This window comes from Lepidochelys kempii, chromosome 9, assembly GCF_965140285.1.
Source record: "Lepidochelys kempii isolate rLepKem1 chromosome 9, rLepKem1.hap1, whole genome shotgun sequence".
Classification (NCBI taxonomy): Eukaryota; Metazoa; Chordata; order Testudines; family Cheloniidae; genus Lepidochelys; species Lepidochelys kempii.
The window spans coordinates 55,254,526-55,270,606 of record NC_136388.1 but is presented as its reverse complement, the minus strand read 5'-3'; the positions used below and the strand labels follow the sequence as shown (position 1 = coordinate 55,270,606).

General features: G+C 42.3%; 1 protein-coding gene across 19 annotated transcripts in view; it reads left to right on the top strand.

Annotated features, from left to right (window-relative positions):
- FARP2 (FERM, ARH/RhoGEF and pleckstrin domain protein 2) overlaps positions 1–16,081 on the top strand; it is a 272,156-nt gene that overhangs the window by 188,066 nt on the left and 68,009 nt on the right. For 18 of the 19 annotated variants that reach the window (XR_012160855.1, XR_012160856.2, XR_012160858.2 and 15 more), the window contains 4 exons: positions 10,434–10,597; positions 10,813–10,881; positions 11,926–11,983; positions 12,608–13,766. Coding sequence is in view for 15 of the 19 variants with exons in the window: in XM_073360436.2 (XP_073216537.1) it covers positions 10,434–10,597; positions 10,813–10,881; positions 11,926–11,983; positions 12,608–13,766 (1,450 nt within the window). In the remaining 4 variants the exon portion in view is untranslated. The remainder of the gene's footprint in view (positions 1–10,433; positions 10,598–10,812; positions 10,882–11,925; positions 11,984–12,607; positions 13,767–16,081) is intronic. The other variant, XM_073360445.2, reaches the window with a different exon arrangement.

Sequence of the window (16,081 nt, the reverse complement as noted above, 5' to 3'; positions counted from 1 at the left end):
TCAACACTGATTCCAACTCAGAGTCAAGTTTATTAGGGCCCTGATAGACTCTACATGTTTGAGACTGTTTCTGCCAACCAAGTGATTACAAGCAATTTGCCACCCATGTCTGGCGCTTCAGTCTCAACCCTCACCCCCAGCCTGAGTATGTCTGAGATTGCTAGGCCATATGGCTTCATGCACACAGGTAGTCCAACATTCCAGATTGAGCCTATGTCCTCTTCAGATGTGGCTGAGGTCAGTCAATCAACCGAGTTATCATCCCTTGGACAGACTGGTCTGACTTCCTCTGCCAGTACTGGACTCCTTATGATAGTGGACAGTTCAAGACAATGTGTGCCAGGGTGTTCCCTTCGCTTGGTCTCCACCAACCGGGACTTTTGTCATCAATGCCTGCTTAATAGGAGCACATCTGGGGTTGCTGAAAGTTCAAAGCCTGTGGTCAGAACAGGAAACCTCTGTGCATATAAATGTTCTGGAACTTTGTGGCATCTACAATGCCTGTCAGGCCCTTTGAGATCACATCAGGGACTTGGCAGCACACATCCTTACCGACTATACCACCGTGATATATTATGTGAACAGACAGGAGGGACCTGGCAATCTTCAGGGTGCTGTGTCAGTAGGCGATCAGGCTCTTGACAGTTTTGCATTGGGGAAAACTTTACCCTCCTGGCCGATTCTCTTACCTGGGATCCAGAATCACCTGGTGGATCACCTCAGGAGAAATTTCTCTTTGAATCAGAAATAGTCCGTGAAGCCCAGCATCCTGCACTCCATTTTTTTAAGTTTGGGCATCCCACCAATCAAACTGCTTGCCATTAGAGATGACAAGAAATGTCAGCTCTTTTAATCCCAGGGGTGGGGTCTCAGTCTGGGCTCCTTCCCTGATGCTTTTCACCTGAGCTGGGAATTGGCACTTTTGTACGCTTTTCTTCCAATTCTGATCATTGTGCAGGTCATTCTCAAGCTGAAGTTGGACCATGCCAAGCTTATTCTCATTGCTTCAGCATGGCCGAAGCAATGTTGTTGGTTCTCTGATCTCTTCATATTAATGATTTGCCTTCTTGTATCTGTTCTTTTCATTCCGACCTCCTGACTTAGCATCATGGTTGGGTTTTGCATTCAGCACTCAGTTTCCTGCATCTCACAGCATGGATACTGCATGGTTAGATGAGGAGGAGGAATTATGTTTGGAGATGGTGTTGGCAAGTCTTGCTCAATAGTAGGGAGCCCTCCAGCAAAGTGATCTGTTTGTCACAATGGAATCAGTTCTGGATTTGGTCATTAGCCTGTGGAGTTCGTCTGAAGTTGTCTTGTATCCATAGCATTTTGTAGTACCTGTTACACCTTCAGTCTTCTGGTCTTGCACTTAGTTCATTGAAAGTCCACCTGGCAATGACTTAGGGTCTCATCTGTCCATCCACGGAAAAGTCGATGGTTTCAAACTCCATGGCAGTGAGGTTCTTGAAAGGAGTCACTTGTCTCTACACGTTGGTTAAAGAGCAAATTTCTTTGTGAGACCTTAATACTGTCTTAGCTACTCCTTTGGGGCCTCCATTCGAGCCTCTAGTAACTTCTTCTTTTTCCCTTCTGTGTCAGAAAATTGCTTTCCATGTGTTGATAACATTCACCAGGAGGGTGGGTGAGTTGTAGGCTTTGATGGTGGATCCCCATTACACTCAATTTTCTAAAGATAGGGTATGGCCGCAGCGTTACTTTATGTGTTTATCCAGAGTTGTTTCCCAGTTTCACCTGAACCAAGCTTTATTTATATTTACCAGTGTTCTTCCCTAAGCAGCATTCACCCCCAGAGGAACATCATCGTCACACACTGGACATCAACCAATGTTTAGCTTTTTCTCAATAGGAGAAAATAGGACTGAATCTCAGTAGGACCAAACGTTTCTGCTCCTTATCTTGTTTGTTTATTTCATATGCAGACCAAATTAAGCATTAAGCAGTCTGTTCAGAGATGATCTCCAGGTTGATCTTCCTGTATATGCTGCCTCAAAGGGTACATACTCATTCCACAACAGGCTAGGCAACATTGACGGCATTTCTAAGTGACATTCCTATATTGGATGTTTGCAGGGCTGCCACTTGGTCATCTGTGCATACTGTCATAAACCACTATGCCATTACTGCTGCATCCAGATCAGATGCAAACTTTCGGAAGGCAATCCTGTAGTCCTTGTTTAAATAGACTGCAACCTCTCTCCTCCTATGAGTACTACTTGTGAGTCACCTAAGTAGAAAACATGGCTGCATCTACTCAAAGAAGAAAAAATTGTAACCTACTTGTAACTTTTTTGAGATGTGATGCAGACGTGTATTCCACAACTCACCCTCCACCCCATTGTGTCAGAGTCTGTACTTCTGACGTTTGGTACAGAGCCACTGAGGGAGTTCAGGGTGGCGCTGCCCTTGGTGTGGGGCTTGGGCTGCAGGGCATGAGCGCCTCTCCTACAGGTACTTCTAGGCAAAGTTCTCTGGCTCCAGTGTGCTGAGCGCACACTGCCTAAATTGAATACACGTCTGCATTGCATCTTGAAGAACAACAATTACAGATAGAAAAGGAGTACTTGTGGCACCTTAGAGACTAACACATTTATTTGAGCATAAGCTTTCGTGAGCTACAGCTTACTTCATTGGATGCGTGTAGTGGAAAGTACAGTGAGGTGATTTTATATACACAGAGAACATGAAACAATGGGTGTTACCATACACACTGTAACAAGAGTGATCAGGTAAGGAGAGCTATTACTAGCAGGAGAGTGGGGGTGGGGGAGAAACCTTTTGTAGTTATGATCAAGGTGGGCCATTTCCAGCAGTTGACAAGAACATGTGAGGAACAGTGGGGAAATAGTTTTACTTTGTGTAATGACACATCCACTCCCAGTCTTTATTCAAGCCTAAGTTAATTGTATCCAGTTTTCAAATTAATTCCAATTCAGCAGTCTCTTGTTGGAGTCTGTTTTTGAAGTTTTTTTGTTGAAGAATTGCCACTTTTAGGTCTGTAGTAGAGTGACCAAAGAGATTGAAGTGTTCTCCGACTGGTTTTTGAATGTAATAATTCTTGACGTCTGACTTGTGTCCATTTATTCTTTTACGTAGTGATTAGGCCCTATGATCACATCAGCCACACTATCAGAGGCTCGTTCACCTGCACATCTACCAAAGTGATATATGCCATCATGTGCCAGCAGTGCCCCTCTGCCGTGTACATTGGCCAGACTGGTCAGTCCCATTGTTTCATGTTCTCTGTGTATATAAAATCTCCCCACTGTATTTTCCACTACATGCATCCAATGAAGTGAGCTGTAGCTCACAAAAACTTATGCTCAAATAAATTTGTTAGTCTCTAAGGTGCCGCAAGTACTCCTTTTCTTTTTACAGTTACAGACTAACACGGCTGCTACTCTGAAACCAGTTACAGATAGATAACCATCTCAGTTCAGTTAAAAATATAGTGATCCTGAAAGACCTAGGGAAACAAATAGAAGATATGGCAGAGGCGATATCATTAGCACTTCCAGTTGAGGCAGTTTGTCTGCCTTATGTGACTCAGGTTCACAACATAAGATGCTTATTAGATTTTCATCTGTTTCTGAATGTCCATATAGCAGTAGTGGCCAAGAGTGCGTATTTTGTTTTCTGTGCTTGGCCATGAGATTGTGGCACTTTCCTTTTGACAGGTTTCAGAGTAGCAGCCATGTTAGTCTGTATCTGCAAAAAGAACAAGAGTACTTGTGGCACCTTAGAGACTAACAAATTTATTAGAGCATAAGCTTTTGTGGGCTACAGCCCACTTCATCGGATGCATAGAATGGAACATATATATATACACACACACACACATACAGATAAGTTGTAAGTTACCATACAAACTGTGAAAGGCTAATTAGTTAAGATGAGCTATTATCAGCAGGAGAAAAAAACTTTTGTAGTGATAATCAAGATGGCCCGTTTAGACAGGTGACAAAAAGGTGTGAGGATACTTAACATAGGGAAATAGAGTCAATGTGTAATGACCCAGCCACTCCCAGTCTCTATTCAAGCCAAGTTAATGGTATCTAGTTTGCATATTAATTCAAGCTCAGCAGTTTCTTGGTGGTGTCTGTTTTTGAAGTTTTTCTGATGCAAAATTGCCACCTTTAAATCTTTTACTGAGTGGCCAGAGAGGTTGAAGTGTTCTCCTACCGGTTTTTGAATGTTATGATTTCTGATGTCAGATTTGTGTCCATTTATTCTTTTGTGTAGAGACTGTCCGGTTTGGCCAATGTACATGGCAGAGGGGCATTGCTGGCACATGATGGCATATATCACATTGGTAGATGGGCAGGTGAACGAGCCCCTGATGGCATGGCTAATGTGATTAGGTACTATGATGGTGTCACATGAATAAATATGTGGACAGAGTTAGCATCGGGCTTTGTTGCAAGGGTAGGTTTCTGGGTTAGTGTGTTTTTTGTGTGGTGTGTGGTTGCTGGTGAGTATTTGCTTCAGGTTGGGGGGCTGTCTGTAAGCGAGGACTGGTCTGTCTCCCAAAATCTGTGAGAGTGAGGGATCATTTTTCAGGATAGGTTGTAAATCTTTGATGATGTGCCGGAGAGGTTTTAGTTGGGGGCTGAAGGTGACAGCTAGTGGCGTTCTGTTATTTTCTTTGTTGGACCTGTCCTGTAGTAGGTGACTTCTGGATACTCTTCTGGCTCTATCATTCTGTTTTTTCACTTCATCAGGTGGGTATTGTAGTTGTAAGAACACTTGATAGAGATCTTGTAGGCGTTTGTCTCTGTCTGAGGGATTGGAGCAAATGCGGTTGTATCTTAGAGCTTGTGTGTAGACAGTGGATCGTGTGGTGTGTCCTGGATGGAAGCTGGAGGCATGTAGGTAAGTATAGCGGTCAGTAGGTTTCTGGTACAGGGTGGTGTTTATGTGACCATCGCTTATTAGCACAGTAGTGTCCAGGAAATGGACCGCTTGTGTGGATTGGTCTATTAATATGCAAACTAGATACCATTAAGTTGGGTTTGAATAGAGACTGGGAGTGGCTGGGTCATTACACATATTGAATCTATTTCCTTAAATTAAGTATCCTTACACCTTCTTGTCAACTGTCTAAATGGGCCATCTTGATTATCACTGCAAAAGTTTTTTTTTCTCCTGCTGACAATAGCTCATCTTAACTAATTAGATTCTCACAGTTTGTATGGTAACTTCCAACTTATCTGTGTGTGTGTATATGTATATGTATATGTATATATGTATATATATATATATATATATATATATATATATATATATATATATATATCTTACTGTATGTTCCATTCTATGCATCCGATGAAGTGGGCTGTAGCCCACGAAAGATTATGCTCTAATAAATTTGTTAGTCTCTAAGGTGCCACAAGTACTCCTGTTCTTTTTTCTTTTGAATACAGATGAATTCATGGTTAAGGCTACTATTTAGTCATGGATATTTTTAGTAAAAGTCATGGACAGGTCCCGGGCAATAAACAAAATGTCACAGCCAGTGACCTGTCCATGACTTTTACTAAAAATACCCCTAACTAAATCTTAGGTGCTGGGGAAGTGGGACGCTCCAGTGGACACTGCTGCTCCTAGGGTGGGGGGAACCCAGGGCCTGCTGCTGGGCAGGGGGGTGGCCTGGGCCCCCGCCGCTGCTGGAGGAGGGGCTGCTCGGGCTGCCCTGGGGTCAGCTGCATCAGCCGCTGCAGCTGCAGAGGTCATGGTGGTCCTGGAAAGTCACGGAATCTGTGACTTCTGTGACCTCCATGAAAGGCTCACAGCTTTACTCATGATTATTCATGCCTTTGTCACTTCAAGATTAGATTACTATAATATGCTGTACATGGGACTATATTTTAAGATTACTTAGAAACTTCACTTAGAATCATAGAATCATAGAATATCAGGGTTGGAAGGGACCCCAGAAGGTCATCTAGTCCAACCCTCTGCTCGAAGCAGGACCAATTCCCAGTTAAATCATCCCAGCCAGGGCTTTGTCAAGCCTGACCTTAAAAACCTCTAAGGAAGGAGATTCTACCACCTCCCTAGGTAACGCATTCCAGTGTTTCACCACCCTCTTAGTGAAAAAGTTTTTCCTAATATCCAATCTAAACCTCCCCCACTGCAACTTGAGACCATTACTCCTCGTTCTGTCATCTGCTACCATTGAGAACAGTCTAGAGCCATCCTCTTTGGAACCCCCTTTCAGGTAGTTGAAAGCAGCTATCAAATCCCCCCTCATTCTTCTCTTCTGCAGGCTAAACAATCCCAGCTCCCTCAGCCTCTCCTCATAACTCATGTGTTGCAGTCCCCTAATCATTTTTGTTGCCCTTCGCTGGACTCTCTCCAATTTATCCACATCCTTCTTGAAGTGTGGGGCCCAAAACTGGACACAGTACTCCAGATGAGGCCTCACCAATGTCGAATAGAGGGGAACGATCACGTCCCTCGATCTGCTCGCTATGCCCCTACTTATACATCCCAAAATGCCATTGGCCTTCTTGGCAACAAGGGCACACTGCTGACTCATATCCAGCTTCTCGTCCACTGTCACCCCTAGGTCCTTTTCCGCAGAACTGCTGCCTAGCCATTCGGTCCCTAGTCTGTAGCTGTGCATTGGGTTCTTCCGTCCTAAGTGCAGGACCCTGCACTTATCCTTATTGAACCTCATCAGATTTCTTTTGGCCCAATCCTCCAATTTGTCTAGGTCCTTCTGTATCCTATCCCTCCCCTCCAGCGTATCTACCACTCCTCCCAGTTTAGTATCATCCGCAAATTTGCTGAGAGTGCAATCCACACCATCCTCCAGATCATTTATGAAGATATTGAACAAAACCGGCCCCAGGACCGACCCTTGGGGCACTCCACTTGATACCGGCTGCCAACTAGACATGGAGCCATTGATCACTACCCGTTGAGCCCGACAATCTAGCCAGCTTTCTACCCACCTTATAGTGCATTCATCCAGCCCATACTTCCTTAACTTGCTGACAAGAATACTGTGGGAGACCGTGTCAAAAGTTTTGCTAAAGTCAAGAAACAATACATCCACTGCTTTCCCTTCATCCACAGAACCAGTAATCTCATCATAAAAGGCGATTAGATTAGTCAGGCATGACCTTCCCTTGGTGAATCCATGCTGGCTGTTCCTGATCACTTTCCTCTCATGCAAGTGCTTCAGGATTGATTCTTTGAGGACCTGCTCCATGATTTTTCCAGGGACTGAGGTGAGGCTGACTGGCCTGTAGTTCCCAGGATCCTCCTTCTTCCCTTTTTTAAAGATTGGCACTACATTAGCCTTTTTCCAGTCATCCGGGACTTCCCCGGTTCGCCACGAGTTTTCAAAGATAATGGCCAATGGCTCTGCAATCACAGCCGCCAATTCCTTCAGCACTCTCGGATGCAACTCGTCCGGCCCCATGGACCTGTGCACGTCCAGCTTTTCTAAATAGTCCCTAACCACCTCTATCTCCACAGAGGGCTGGCCATCTCTTCCCCATTTTGTGATGCCCAGCGCAGCAGTCTGGGAGCTGACCTTGTTAGTGAAAACAGAGGCAAAAAAAGCATTGAGTACATTAGCTTTTTCCACATCCTCTGTCACTAGGTTGCCTCCCTCATTCAGTAAGGGGCCCACACATTCCTTGGCTTTCTTCTTGTTGCCAACATACCTGAAGAAACCCTTCTTGTTACTCTTGACATCTCTGGCTAGCTGCAGCTCCAGGTGCGATTTGGCCCTCCTGATATCATTCCTACATGCCCGAGCAATATTTTTATACTCTTCCCTGGTCATATGTCCAACCTTCCACTTCTTGTAAGCTTCTTTTTTATGTTTAAGATCCGCTAGGATTTCACCATTAAGCCAAGCTGGTCGCGTGCGATATTTACTATTCTTTCGACTCATTGGGATGGTTTGTCCCTGTAACCTCAACAGGGATTCCTTGAAATACAGCCAGCTCTCCTGGACTCCTTTCCCCTTCAAGTTAGTCCCCCAGGGGATCCTGGCCATCCGTTCCCTGAGGGAGTCGAAGTCTGCTTTCCTGAAGTCCAGGGTCCGTATCCTGCTGCTTACCTTTCTTCCCTGTGTCAGGATTCTGAACTCAACCAACTCATGGTCACTGCCTCCCAGATTCCCATCCACTTTTGCTTCCCCCACTAATTCTACCCGGTTTGTGAGCAGCAGGTCAAGAAAAGCGCCCCCCCCCCCCCAGTTGGCTCCTCTAGCACTTGCGCCAGGAAATTGTCCCCTACGCTTTCCAAAAACTTCCTGGATTGTCTATGCACCTCTGTATTGCTCTCCCAGCAGATATCAGGAAAATTAAAGTCACCCATGAGAATCAGGGCATGCGATCTAGTAGCTTCCGTGAGCTGCCGGAAGAAAGCCTCATCTACCTCATCCCCCTGGTCCGGTGGTCTATAGCAGACTCCCACCACTACATCACTCTTGTTGCACACACTTCTAAACTTAATCCAGAGACACTCAGGTTTTTCTGCAGTTTCGTACCGGAGCTCTGAGCAGTCATACTGCTCCCTTACATACAGTGCTACTCCCCCACCTTTTCTGCCCTGCCTGTCCTTCCTGAACAGTTTATAACCATCCATGACAGTACTCCAGTCATGTGAGTTATCCCACCAAGTCTCTGTTATTCCGATCACGTCATAGTTCCTTGACATCACCAGGACCTCCAGTTCTCCCTGCTTGTTTCCAAGGCTTTGTGCATTTGTATATAAGCACTTGAGATAACCTGTTGATCGCCCCTCATTCCCAGTATGAGGCAGGAGCCCTCCCCTCACAGACATTCCTGCCTGTGCTTCCTCCCGGTATCCCGCTTTCCCACTTACCTCAGGGCTTTGGTCTCCTTCCCCCGGTGAACCTAGTTTAAAGCCCTCCTCACTAGGTTAGCCAGCCTGCTGGCAAAGATGCTCTTCCCTCTCTTCGTAAGATGGAGCCCGTCTCTGCCCAGCACTCCTCCTTCATGGAACACCATCCCATGGTCAAAGAAACCAAAGCCTTCTCTCCAACACCACCTGCGTAGCCATTCGTTGACTTCCACGATTCGACGCTCCCTACCTAGGCCTTTTCCTTCCACGGGGAGGATGGACGAGAACACCACTTGCGCCTCCAACTCCTTTATCCTTCTTACTAGAGCCACATAGTCCGCAGTGATCCGCTCAAGGTCATTCTTGGCAGTATCATTGGTGCCCACGTGGAGAAGCAGGAAGGGGTAGCGATCCGAGGGCTTGATGAGTCTCGGCAGTCTCTCCATCACATTACGAATCTTAGCCCCTGGCAAGCAGCAGACTTCTCGGTTTTCCCGGTCAGGGCAGCAGATAGATGACTCAGTCCCCCTGAGGAGAGAGTCCCCGACCACCACCACCCGCCTTCTCCTCTTGGGAGTGGTGGTCGTGGAACCCCCAACCTCAGGACATCGCATCTCATGCCTTCCAACCAGCGGAGTCTCCTTCTGCTTTCTTGCCCCAGACATATCATCTGGTCCACTCTCCGCTTGGTGCGGAATGCCTGCTTGCTAAGTAGTGCTTATCAGAGAGAGTTCATCATACCTGTGCCATCCAATCTGCACCAGCTTATGGCTTGTTTCCAGGTGTAATTGATGATGTTGGTTTTAATGTACATTATCCCTATATAGTTGGCGGCTGTGGGTACCTCTGAAGCCACTTAACTCCTCATGTGATACTATGCCAATTGAGATAAGCTAAGACTCTTAAAAGTATGACACACACACACACCCCCAGTGTTCAATGGAAGGGGGCTGGTAGGAAGAGTTTTTTCAGTGAGATATCCTCTACTTTGGATTTGCTTTCCCGCAAATTTGCATCATCAGTTACAAAACCTAGACATCTGTTTTTATCTTTGGTGGATTTTTTTAGGTGCAGCCAAGTCTATTAGTAGTTCTTAAGTTCAAACAGTTAAATGAAAGAAGAAATCTAACAAACCCCAGGAAGTAAGATAACCATTAGCACTTTTAAGAAAACATATTTTAAAATAAGCCTTGTGATTAAATATCTTCATTATTTCTTTCAGACACATTACTAATTTAATAATCCACTTTTACTAATATGATCTATATTTAATATAATTTTAAAAGTTTTTATCAAGTTTATTTTAAAGCACTTTTGCATTTTTCTAAAGCATGAATAAAAACATTTTAGGATGTTTCAGATTGCACATTTTAAAACTACATTCAAAACTTTACCAAATGCCCCAAGGGCTTACTAAAATAAAGATTTTTATATGTGACATGGCTCAGACCACATGGAGACAAAAATATTGCAGCCCATTGCAATTCAGTATCTGTGCCATCTGTGGTGGAGTGTACATGCTATTTTCTTGCCTTTCTTCAGTGTTCTTGTGTGTGTTACTTGAGTGTCTGTTTTGCTCCTAGGGTCCATATCAGGATACGCTGGAGTTTCTGTTTGGCAGTAGGGATGAGTGTAAAAACTTCTGGAAAATCTGTGTGGAATATCACACTTTCTTCAGGTTGTTTGATCAACCAAAACCAAAGGCTAAAGCAGTCTTCTTCAGCAGAGGGTCTTCATTCAGATACAGGTATGACGTAGCATAACTCAGCATATTTATAGCACAACCTTTTATAGTTAGGAAATTAAATCATGATGAAAAAGTGCTTTAAAGTAATTCACTGAAGTTAAAAGTTTCAGAATCTGTTCCTGATGCATAACCATTCTTTGTTCCAAACCTGGACATTTTTATCTACTCCTTCTGTGATGATTTTTATAATATTTGTACTTTGCATGGGTTCACAGTGGACGAACACAGAAACAGCTGGTGGATTATGTTAAAGACAGTGGGATGAAGAAAACTCCCTATGAAAGGTAAAACCCATGATTTTTAAAATGTGACATTAATTTGAGACTCTTGGAGCCCCTAGGTTGATATCCTAAATCTCACTTTTAATGAAATTGCTGCTTTGAGACATTTCTTTTTTTAATTATACAATTCTAAGGAACAGAGGCACAGAGAGGCTAAGTGACTTGCCCAAAGTCACACAGGAAGTTTGTGGCAGAGCAGGGACTTGAAATTGTATTCTGCCTTTGATTTATTTTTTGAATCTCTCTCTCTCTCTCAAGTGTGCACACACACTCTAACTACTAGTAGGAAATGTTTCAAGGAGATGTCATCCTTCCTTTTAGTCCATGTGGTTTTCTTGCGGGTGTATGGTTTACATGAAATGCAGTTAGAAAATGCATTCCAAAGGCAGTTTTCACAAAATAAGAAAAGGTCTACGGGACATTAATCTGAGTGATAAAACCGTGGAAAATTCCATAAAAAATGTATATTGACGATTTGGACTTCTGATCAGCTTCCTGTCTTGAGCAGGGATTTTCTGAAACCGTTACATGGGCTCAGATCACCAGCTTGTATAATTTATAAAAAGGGCTTTTTTTTTTCATGGAAAATGGGTACTATTACATACCATATATTGTATACAGTTAACCAACAATGTACTTAGCATAAGTGTTGCACATGAATTGACTTGCTCTCTGTTTTGACACCATATTAATTTATGGATATTTGTGTGCTTTGATGAGAAGAGAAATTTTTTAAAAAAAGAACAGACATCTTTATGCTGCCTCATTCTTCTATTCTCCCATGCCCTTGCAGTTGCCTTTGCGTTCTCCTTTGAAGACATGAATGGTCTGAATCTAGAGTCTCTGTTTTCTGTAATTGTCTTCTGTGTTTTGTAGTAATTCACAAATATTTCATGTCTTTGCTGTACCTTCATTTACTCATCGCTGAATGGGGGATATAACATCTTTTTACTCTTTTGTGTGGGTGGGTAGAATGAGTGAAGTTGAGTAGGGGAGAAGAAAGGCTGATTGATTTCTTAGTTCCTTACAGCATACTCTGTCTTTCAGGAGGCACAGCAAAGCTAGAGTGTTTGCTCACACTTCGAACACAGATGTGCCAAAACAGGTTAGTCCTGCACCACTCTAAATATTCTGGTCAGTAAGACTGATAGCCAGCTTTCCAGTTTGGCAGTATAGGGAAAGTTGATTATGTTGTCTTGTTGATCCAGAATCACTTTCACTGTTTAATCTTCATGCCTGTGCATAATTTTTTTCCTGTGGTACTAATTTTAGTGGGTACTTCAGATAGGTTGAATTGACTCACATGGCTCATCTTTCACACTTCACATAATTGAAAAGTAATTTTCATACTTATTCCTTGAGATACTCAGTCCTGTTCATGTGTCTCAGATCAAATGTCTCTGTCATACAAGCATGTGTTGAAGCAAGCACTTCAGGACTTGGCCCTAAATGTTTTGTGAATTCCCTCCAATCCCATGTGGGTATTTTCTTGTTTGCTCTGTTGGCAGAGGGTTTAAAAATTACGGGAATAATTTGATAACTGATCATCAGAAGTTGTAAAAGGTGAGTTTTTATCTTTCTGGAGATTTTGGTCTTTTTTTCTATATGAGCTGTATTTGTAGAAAATCTTTCTAGTACACACTCTTACTGAATCAGATATCAGAGGTAGTATTTTTTCTGTGTATGATAAAAACACTTTTTTACCTATTCTATTTTTTTTCCACTTCAGAGTGTCTCATTTACCGAGGGCTTAGGTGCTCCTGAGTCCCATGCCTCAGTATCTGCCTCCTTCCATTCAGTTTATACATCATTCACTACCACTACTGACCTGCCCATCTGTACAGAGATGAATCGTTCCTTCTTGGACCCCAGAGCACCGTACACGAGGAGCTCAACAACAGAAAAGAGTATTGCAACACCATCTGAAGAAACTGAGAAGAAAGCGACACAGCAGCCTGGATCTCCCATACTCCAGTCATTCCAAGGTGTTGGGTTTTGTAATGTTGTAGGAAACTGCAGCCTCGCTTGTCCTGGTGTTGAGAATAGTTGTGGTTTAGATCTAGAAATAGAGAAGGGTAACAAGGAGAGCAGGGTTATCTGTAAAAATGACAATGATGAGGATGACTGTACCACAGGTGTTTTTATTACTGATAAAAAGCATCAGTATTGTGGTAGGGGTGACCCTCTTTTCACATTGACGAATTCCCAGCTGCAGGTTTCAGAAGAATTTATTGATGATGACCCAACAGAAATCTCCTTTTTTGCTGGGGGATCTGAGGCATTTTCATATGTGTACAGTGGCTTAGACCTAATAGGGTCTGATTTATCTAGGCATGCATCAGATTCAACTAAACTAACTAAGGATATGCTTCAGCAAAATATGGTGTCTTCTCAGTCAAGCCCTGACAGATACTCCACAGAAGCAGTAGATATGAACATGGAAGATGAATTTGAATTTGAAGAAGGAAGTGATTTCAATGGCAATGAGAGACCATCAGATACATCGGAATTGTTTGAGGTTAAAGCACAAGCAAGCAGAATGCAAAGTCTTTTGAGTCCTTCTGAAACCAGTTCACTCATAAACAACCGTTCTGAAAGCAGTTCCCTCAATAATTTGCCACTGAATGGTACATCATCCTTTCACACATATAGCTCTGCTAATCATTCTGAAGCTAGTTCTATGGTGAACTTTCCAGCCTACTCGGTTCGCTCTGAATCCAGCTCAGCCTTTCAGTTCACTGACATCATTGACCAGTTGGAGCAGCTAAGCTATCCACTTACCACTACAGAAGACTCTACCAGTACAGATACAGATTCCTGGGATTCGGAAGGTGCAGCTCCAGTGGATATAAGCCACTTCTTCAGCAACCCCTTTGTTCAAGCAACTGGTGAGAACTTCACTTTTGATTTTCAGAATAATTTAAAGAATCTTGCCCAAGAAGACCAAACAGGAAAAACGCACATCAATAATTGATTGATAGTTTGATGTTTGAGGTATCCACCTATGCTGTTTGGAACTAGGTTTCAATTCAGAGGTATAATTTAAATAATTTTTGAGGTGGAAAACTTTTATTTCAGTGGCTGGATTTTAATTTGCATAATATAGTTGATTTTTGTTTCTCTCCTCCTCTTTATTTTCCCTTGAAGTATCCCAGCTTTGTTATTGAAATATGTGTATCCACAAAGTCTATAACCAGCTGTGATTTATGCAAAATGCTAAATTTAAGAAACTTCCAAAAGGATTAGTATTGTCAGTTGGGCCAACCAGAATTAAGAAAAATTATAGTCCTATTATAGCTTACTTTCACGGAAACATGTTTATGTCATGTCAGATTTAGTCTGGTGTGCACTTTCTCTGACATCAGTATGAGATGCTGCTGCTTGTAGGTCAGTTGTTAACAGGCCAGATCCAATACATAGGTTGTGGTCCTGCAATGCAGTAAGACTCTGTGCTGTTTCTTGAGACAAAGGTGGACAATCTGTGAATCAACCATGAAGATAATTCTTAAAATGTCAAGTTTATGCAACAAAAATGTGGCATACACCTCAAAGAATCAAACTCTTAGATGGCAATTTAGAAGAGGAGCATGTGTACAGGAGCAAATGCATGTTGGGCATCACCTGATCTACCCCTGAAGAGGATTGTTGAACTTAAAGGCACATTGTGATCAACAACAGTCCAGCAATGAACAAGTTCCTTGCTGTTTTTCAGCTGTTTGGAGGGAGACACATAGATTATAAAGGCACTTAACTCCTTATTGAACTTTCTCATCTTCTTTGTCTTAATTTAATCAATTACACTGCAGAAAAATGGCTGCAATTTAATGTAATTAAAGCTTGCTTGGTCTGGGAGAAATGTTAAAAGATAAAACAGGCAATAGCTGTCTTTAATTTAAACTCTGCACTGTATTCAGCAGAACGCTATTGAAATAAGATGGTTCCTTTCAGGGAAATAAAGAGTTGGTGTAAAGTTAAAAAAAAAAAAAGTGAATACCATCAGCCACTGTTTTAATCTTCACAGGCATTTTTAGACAGGTGACTTTATATGAAATGATTCATAGTGAAAGTATAATTGAAAAGGTGAAAATATAGATTTTAGTGATTGTATCTATTGTACTTATTCATTAAATTAGTGATGGTGAAGGTTATCAAACTAACTTACTCTCAGTCCACCTAATAAATATTCTTGGTAGGGGCTGGAATTCTGAGATGCAAAATTTTGAGGGCCTTGTGCAAGAAACAAGTTTAAAATAAAAAATATCCCTGTAGCAGGTTTGGGGTCAAAAGCATCGCCTCTTGAGGCAATTTGGTTTATATTCCCTGTAGTCCAGATTCTGAACCCGCCTTTCTTAAATGGGATAACAGTTCAATATCACTTCATTGCATTCCCTCCAAAATAAACAGGGTGCATAAATTAGCATAATTAATTTATTCATATTATGTGCTTTCCATTAATGTTTATATGGTGTTTCCTGTGTAAGGGACTGATGTGTTGCAAAGGAACCTTCATACTTGGTAGGCCACTTAAAAATCTCTTAGGGAATCCTAATGAAACATTGCAAGGAAAGTTCTTTCAATGTGCAATAAAACTTAATGGGGTGATTGTCCCTCATTCACTTATTCTTTTCTTGTTTGTAGTCTATTCTAATTATTCCTTCTACAGACATGATCGTTCCTTAAAGCATTCAGTATGTGTACTCATTCCACTGATTGTGTTTGAGTGGAATCCCTATTGTTGCACTAGGAGGTGTCAGGAGTTTGCATTTGCTGACTGGCATTAGAAAATCAAAGCATACCTATACCACCATATGGTGAAGTATTAGCTGTGCCATTTTTCAAGTGTTTGTGGCTGTTCTGTTTCTTTAAATCGCAGTTCTCTCTCTCTGTCTGTCTCTCTCTCTCCCCTCTATATGTTAATCATTTTGCCTCTTGTTGTTGAGCTGATTTCTATTTGTGGAAATGTCAGGAATGTGGAATATGGCATCAGTAAATAGGCAGCTGAAGGAGACAAACTTTTTGTTCTTTGGCTATCTCACCGAGCTGGTGCTGGTCATGCAATAATTAGTTTATTTTTTCATTGAAAAAGGCTTTAATTGGAGAATTCTCTTTTAGGGGATGGAGAGTGGGAGGCAAGTCTTTGGATAGTAATATAGGCAGGGACAATTTCTGATTCTTTTGAAAAATTCCAAGATATTAAAGGTTA